General features: G+C 41.6%; 1 protein-coding gene across 1 annotated transcript; it reads left to right on the forward strand.

Annotated features, from left to right (window-relative positions):
* Positions 1-1,898: 1,898 nt before the first annotated feature.
* On the forward strand, positions 1,899-3,684 carry aplnrb (apelin receptor b). The gene has a single exon (XM_061734234.1). The coding sequence runs from the start codon at positions 2,009-2,011 to the stop codon at positions 3,083-3,085; it is 1,077 nt and encodes a 358-aa protein (XP_061590218.1). The 5' UTR covers positions 1,899-2,008; the 3' UTR covers positions 3,086-3,684.
* The last annotated feature ends 4,318 nt before the right edge of the window (positions 3,685-8,002 follow it).

The following is an 8,002-nucleotide window of genomic DNA, read 5'->3' on the forward strand; positions in this document are numbered from 1 at the left end:
TTTTTTTAAAGGCCGAATTGAAATAGAGTAACAAGGCTGTTTTTAAAATGTAAGGAGTAAAAAGTACAGATAATTGCGTGAAAATGTAAGGAGTTAAAGTAAAAAGTTGTCTGAAAAATAATTACTCCAGTGAAGTATGGTAACGAAGTATTTGTACTTTGTTACTTGACACCTCTGGATTTTACTGATGTATTTAATACCACTGGAGGCATAAAACACAATACTTTTAAAAGATATTACCTCATTTAGTCCTTTGATGTAGGCAGTGGAAATGCTGCCTCACAAGTTGGTCTAAAATGTCCCAAAGGAGTTCAGCTGGGTTGAGATGTGATGGCTGTGAAGACCAGAGCAAATGATCCACATCACATTTATACTCATCAAACCATTCACTGACCCTCCTGTGCCACACAGACGGGGCCGTGGGGTCAATCTGGAAGAGACCGTCCGGACAGAAATGTGTCTTCATGGGATAGTGATCGCCTTCCAGAACACTGTTGTGTTTGTTTAAGGTCTACAATAGGAGCTTCAACCACCTTAAAACCACCTTTAATGATCCCCTACTACATAACAGCGACTGGATCTCTCACAGTAGGGGTCCTGAATGTTTTTCTTTTGATCTGTCATCCATCTACCTCAAATGTTTTGCAAAGGAATCCACAGTTTTAATGTAATGATTTTAAAAAAATGTGGTTACATGGTATTTGGGATGATTCAATAACTTTCATTTTCAATTAGGCCATTTATTGAATGTTTGACATAAAAAGGTCAGTTTCTGATTCTTTATAATTCTTACACAAATGTGAGTTTCATTATTATTTTTTTGGATCTTATATTTTGAGCAAATATAAACATTATTATAACAAAAAAGTTTAGTTGCAAAAGGTTAGTTTGTTTAAAAAAAAGAAATGAAAAAACAGTTTTTGTCAGATGTATAATTTAGAACGTCTTTAAATAGGAGTTTTCATATGAAAATGACGCTTTTCCTATATACTATAGTTAATTAAAGTTATTTTCTTCTTTTTCAGTTTTGTGGTTTTAATGTTCAGACATGTACTAGCAAAACACAACAGCCAGGGAAAGGTAAGTGCTTTACCTGTGTGAACGGCAGTGCTCCACTTCCAGTACAACCCTCAATTCATATTAAAATTACCATGAAACTTACCTGGATGTGGCTCATGGGCCAGTGTCCAGACATGTCTACTCGGCTTTCATTCTGTAAAATAAGGGAATTGTATTTGCAGCAAACAGGACATTATATTTTTTCTCATTTACAGAGGTTTTGGTGGAAATTTGAAACTTTGGATGCTTATCCAAAACTTAAAATCTTTAGATTTCCATGCAACAGTGGTATCATTTTCTAGTTTTTTGGGAATAAAATGAATATAAGACATGTGGATGGATGGATGAAGTTTGCTGAAGTGTATGTTTCAAATTCATGGCATTATTTTCCAGCAACATATTGATCATGGCAGACTCATGAGGCCCTTTGCAAGCTTTCTGTTCTTTAAAAAAGATGCAAACTTGATACACAATTTACTTTATTGCTGCATACATAAGTGCTGTATATATCTCTTGGTTACATACTTCTTTCCTTGTCATCTCTCTCTCTCTCTCTCTCTCTCTCTCTCTCTCTCTCTCTCTCTCTCTCTCTCTCTCTCTCTATATATATATATATATATATATATATATATATATATATATATATATATATATATATATATATATGTAGTGCCTTCACTGTATATTTTGAGATACTAACTAAGTTAATGCAGAGAGTGCATGTGTGCAGAGCAGAGAGGAGGAGGGAGAGGACAGGATGGCAGCAGGCGGAGAGAAAGGAGGGGTAGGTGGGAGGGTGCAAGCTGGGTGGGGATATATAAGGGTCTGCCGATTTCACATATAGCAACAGACTTTCCAGTGCTGTCAACTGCTGTGAACTTATCTGCCTCAAATAGAATTTTTTTTCTTTTTTTTCTTTAAATAATAAGGAAAGTATAGATTTGGAAAAATGGAGATGGATCCGACCTCGGCTCCTTATGAGTTCTATGACTACGAGGAGACAGAGAACTCCACCATGTGTGACTATTCAGAGTGGTCGCCGTCATACTCTGTCATCCCGGTGCTGTACATGCTTATTTTCATCCTGGGCCTCTCTGGGAATGGGGTGGTCATTTTCACCGTATGGAAAGCCAAAGGCAAGCGCAGAGCTGCTGACGTCTACATCGGCAACCTGGCCCTGGCCGACCTCACCTTTGTGGTCACTCTGCCTCTGTGGGCCGTCTACACGGCCATGAAGTACCACTGGCCCTTTGGAATCACCCTGTGTAAGATCAGCAGCTACGTGGTGCTCCTCAACATGTACGCCAGCGTCTTCTGCCTCACCTGCATGAGCTTCGACCGGTACTTGGCCATCGTCCACTCCCTGTCCAGCACCCAGCTGCGCACACGAGGTCACGTGCGGGCCTCCTTGACAGCTGTCTGGCTGCTGTCTGGCCTGCTGGCTGCCCCGACTCTCGTCTTCCGGAGCACCGTATATGATGCAGAAACCAACCGCACGTCTTGTGCCATGGACTTCAACCTGGTGGTCAAAAACAAGGAGCAGGAAAGCCTGTGGATTGCTGGTCTCAGCATCTCCTCCTCAGCTCTAGGCTTTCTTCTACCCTTCTTGGCAATGATGGTGTGCTACTGTTTCATTGGCTGCACGGTAACCCGCCACTTCAACACGCTGCGGAAAGAGGACCAGCGCAAGAGGAGACTGCTGAAGATTATCACCACACTGGTGGTGGTGTTTGCAGCATGCTGGATGCCATTCCATGTGGTGAAGAGCGCTGACGCTCTCTCTTACCTGGACCTGTTCCCCGCTACCTGTGACTTCCTACGTTTCCTGCTTCTGGCTCACCCCTACGCCACCTGCCTCGCCTACGTCAACAGCTGCCTCAACCCCTTCCTCTACGCCTTCTTCGACCTTCGCTTCAGAGCTCAATGTCTGTGCCTACTCAACCTGAAGAAGTTCTTGCATACCAGCCCACTCAGCTCCCTGTCCTCACAGAAGACAGAGGTTCAGTCTCTGGCCACAAAGGTGTGACTACGGCCGGGGGCCCAGAGACAAGCTGGGGAAGAGGTGAACAGTGCAGAACAATGCAGGTAAATCAGAACTTTGTGCATTGGGCAATTGCTTGCAGATTGTCTGTAATCAGTTTCAGCGTCACCATTGCCCCCCCTCCTCTATGGACTGAAGAGGACTGATAGCTTTCGGGGGATCTGACCAAACTGAAACTCCTGCCTCGCCGTTGAGTGGCAAGGAAGAAAAACTGAACAACATGGGAACAACCATAAAAGCATTTTAAAAATGCATAAAAAAGTGGATTGTGTGCGTCAGAATTCGTCTTGGTTCTCCTGTGGACTTTATTCAAAGTATTGAGCTTCAAACTCTACCCTCAAGTAAACACACTGACGTGTATTATTTGTGCTGTCCTTGTTTTCATTAGCAAGCACTTGAGGTTTCGTATCGGCCAGGCTACACTGCTCAGCAGATCAGCATGGCATCAACATCACAGATGGGAGTGTTGTGTGGGTGTGTGTTTGTGTGTAAGAAGGGTGTTGTCAATCAGCAAGAGGTGTTGGTGACTGATAAGACTGATGTAAATTGTGAATGTGTGTGTGTGTGTTGGGGGGGGGGGGGGGGGGGGGGTATCAGAGGGAATAGGCAGACGGACCAGACAGACAGACAGATGGCAGCTGACAAATGTTTTCAAGTTGGTGAAAGGTCTAATTAAAAGGTGCCTGTTTTGACAGTCTGTGTGTGTGTGTGTGTGTGTGTGTGTGTGTGTGTGTGTGTGTGTGTGTGTGTGTGTGTGTGTGTGTGTGTGTGTGTGTGTGTGTGTGTGTGTGTGTGTGTGTGTGTGTGTGTGTGTGTGTGTGTGATGTCAAAACAACACTAATGACATGAAATGATTCTGTGAATATACATTATTTTGGACTCATGTCTATGATTTGTATTAAAAAGGTGCTTTGAAGAAACAAACACTCTCTTGGTGTCACTCTGTTCCCTCTCACAGCTTGTTAAGTCTCGCTGGAATGTATTTTCTCCCGTCGGCTGAATATGCTTCTTCCTGTTGGTGCATTGTTGAGGGGAGGCCGTCTCCCTCCTATTGTGTTCTTCAGCCCTGAAATCAAAGCATGCGTCTGCAGGAAATGCATGTTCAACTTCTGTTTCCATCTTTACTCACAATTCACTGGGACAAAACAATCAGCGAGTACAGTTTCTAAAATGGATCGGGTGCAGGACATTTGTCTCCAAAGTGGTCTTACAGTCGCAATGTTGTGACAAATCTATCAAACTTGATCAGTCCTGTGATGACTTAATGTCTTACTACAGCAAGCTAACACAACCAATTGTTGCTGAGCTTTTAAGTATAATTCAATGCTTAACCAATTTTGACTGCAGTGAGCTTCTTACAGCTTATACTCAGCAACAGTGGGGAGACAGAGGGATTGGATTAATCCTCAATTACGGATTTTGTTGTGGGAGGGGACTTTTGTCATCCTGTAATGGACCATGGCTTAAACAAAAAAATTTTACAGAATGCTTTTTTTAGGACTATTTCCATAGACACTCCAAAAGTGAACTCTCCAAAGAGGAAAAACTCTTCTGGTTGCGTTTCAGACAGGTGAAAACATCTTTGTCCTCCAACAAGAGAGAAATCTAACAGCTGCAGCAGCATTTGTTCTGCTTCATTTTTCCTCTGGTCTCTTTAATTTTATCTGAACGTGATCACACACACTGCTGAACAGAAACCTTGATTTTATTCTAAAGTTATTTACAAAAAGATAGAGAGGCTCCTGATCTGCACATGCCACCGTTAAATGTCAAAGTCTGGTACAAAACGTTGAGCAAAAGATGTTCTCAGGAGTCACTGGGGAAACAGCTTCCAGTGGATTTTAAAGTCCATGCAGCAATATTTTTATTTATTTATGTTTTTTTGTTTTTACAAGACAATTTGCCATATTATCCTCCACCTGGCAGCATAAATACAAGAGCCCGCCGTGAAAGATAATCTAGGCAGATTATTCTCATGGCTTTTCAAGTTTATGAAGCTTAAATGGTCATGTTACGCAGATTTCACGGCAAAAACTGCAACAACCAAAAGAGTTATTTATCCCCTTTGATCATACATGAGCTGGCTGTTTAACTGAGATGACTTTTGAGAAACAATTACACAAATGTGTTCATTCCTCTGTAATTACTGCGTGTAAAAAAAATTATGCACGTCTGTGCTGGAAGCAGACTGGCCGCAGGGAATCCCCAGAGTAAGAAACTCTCTTCAATCCCCCCCTCTGTGAAAAACAAACAACTGGAAAAACCTTCTGGAAAAAAAACCTCCAGGAAAAAAAATACAAGTATGAATTATCATTCCACTTTAGTCTCAGGATTGTTTAAGTATCAGAGCTCTGTGATTTCACTTAAAACTCCTGTGTCTGCAAAAAGAGGCAGCAGTGTTGTCTGAAAATATATAAAATTACAGATTTATGGTACTGACAACCCTAATTACACTAATTAATTATCTTGCATGTCTGATTTAGCTCTGAGTACTTTTTAATCACTTCTGTCAACATGAGCTACAGTAAATGTTTGTTGACACCACATGTCCTCAAGAGACAAAGTTAAGCTTTTAAGACAAATGTTTTCTGCCCCACAACTGTGAAGTCTGCAGATGATAAGTATTTCCATGTTATGTAGATGAACAGAAACATTCCATTTGACATTTTTTACATCTATAGTTGCTGATTTGCACATTATGGTGGGATTTTATATACAAATCACATGATACACTGATAAAGTACTATGTGCATTAAATTAATTTTCTCTAACTAGATTATATGCAACATGAAAATGTCACCTCCAAATCAACACCTCAGTAATCACACTTGATCGATATAATATTTGCTGCCAAATGAGCATTCAAAAAATAATGTGAATTTAAGCTTTTTTGTTTCCTTAATTCCCCCTGAAATTACCCTTTCTGTATGGACAGAAACCTAAAATAAAGCCTCTCGGTTTTTGGAGGTGATCTGTGAGCATAGCACAATGCAGAGTGTGAAAAGTCCTGTCCCTAACTCTTCATGTAAAGCTATTGGTAGCAATGATGAAGGTAAAGAAAGTTTCTGTCAGCTGGCGTTAAGAGATCCATTGTCATATCAATGGGTGACGAGTGGCGCCCTGTTATTGTGTTGTTTAAAATCAGGCCTGCAGCCAGACTCTGTGTATGTCAAAAACACATGTCCTCCTGTCATAAATCAGATGCCAATAAACCAGGTCGAGCAAAAAATAGACAAAGGAAGTGTGCATGCATTTCTCCTCTGTCCTAACAATAGAGACCAAATCACAGAGGGGGCAAACCGGACCTTAAGTGTGGTCCAGTTGTGGTCCAGGATGAGCTGTTGACCCCTGGAGAGTCTTGGAGGACCTTCGGCTTCCTGCCACACGGCTCCTGCAGAACCCCTGCCTGCACCCATCCCCGGGGAAGGACTGTCCCCTGTGGACTGGAAAGGAGCCAAGGGCCAAGCAGGAAGGGTAGAAGGAGGGTGGGCAAGGTAGTAGTTCCTGACTGGGATATCCTGTCTTTCAGAGACATCTCTCTACTTTTACAGCCTCCTGCGGGAGTTGCATGCTCCACCTGAGGCCTTGGAAGTTACAAACTTATAGCGAGTGTCAGTCTGTGACAAAGTTGTTGTCTATGCAAATGTGATAAACTAATGCTCCAAATAAGACAATGGCAACATTCAGCGAAAGAAATGTGACTCAAGCACCTAAATTGACAAATCAGATGGATCTCTCTTCTTCTCTGTCCTCCCCAAAGATGGCAGACCTTTCTTTCAAAGGCGTTTACACAACACAGCCATCATTAGTGGAGACACGTCGTTTCCGAAAGAGCGGAAGTGCCCAAGCCTTGGGTATCTCCGGATATTGGGTTGAAGAGGATCATCCTCTTGTCCGGACACAAAGTGTCCCTTCATCCTCTCCTCTATCCTCTCCATTGTGCATCCTTGCCTCTGTGCAGGGTCTAAATGGAGGCCCTGTCATCTCCAACAGGCCAGAGCCAGTTCAGACACTCAGCTGCACGGACTTCAGCATCACAGGTAATCCATGCTAACAGGTTCAACCAGAACCAGGAGGCAATGTGTTCATGAATTTAGTTAATGTTCAAAGTTTAGATAATTAGATCCACATTTTCAACTTTAATCTTCCAATATATGCACAAATGTATATATATATATAATAAAAATGTGACAATACAGCCACATGTTAAAAGACTCTGTTGGTGAAAGGTCTAATTAAAAGGTGACTGTTTTGACAGTGTGTGTGTGTGTGTGTGTGTGTGTGTGTGTGTGTGTGTGTGTGTGTGTGTGTGTGTGTGTGTGTGTGTGTGTGTGTGTGTGTGTGTGTGTGTGTGTGTGTGTGTGTGTGTCTAGACATCTACTTGTACCATTCTTGTTGAGGGGCATAAATCTTTTTGCACAAACAGATTGCTGTTTACACAGTCACATTGTAGATACCCAATATCCTCTTGGGGATATAAAGCATGTCCTGTTATTGCTAATCATTATATTTCAGGGGAACTGATTAGTCTAAGTTTAGAGTCAGAGGTAGATTTTTACTTAAAAGCTATTATTGAACCATGCAGGTATTTTTTAAGAGATTTATAAATACTCTGATCTGAATAATGACCTTATTAGGATGTGTGTCTTTCCTGTTAAATCTCTGGTTATGTAGATTATTTAAAAAATGTAACATGATGTCTTAAGTTTCACTGATAGTCCATTCTTGTAGTCGTCTGGATGTTTCAAGACAAGGCAAGGCATGACAAGTTGATGTTTAGCACATTCAGCAACAAGGCAATTGAAGGTGCTTTACAAAATAAAAACATGAAAAGTAAAGAGGGAAAAAAAGATTGAGTTACGGTGCAGTGGTATGATAAAGAAAAGCTACACTTAAACTAAA

Source organism: Cololabis saira, chromosome 11 (genome assembly GCF_033807715.1).
Source record: "Cololabis saira isolate AMF1-May2022 chromosome 11, fColSai1.1, whole genome shotgun sequence".
NCBI lineage: Eukaryota > Metazoa > Chordata > Actinopteri > Beloniformes > Belonidae > Cololabis > Cololabis saira.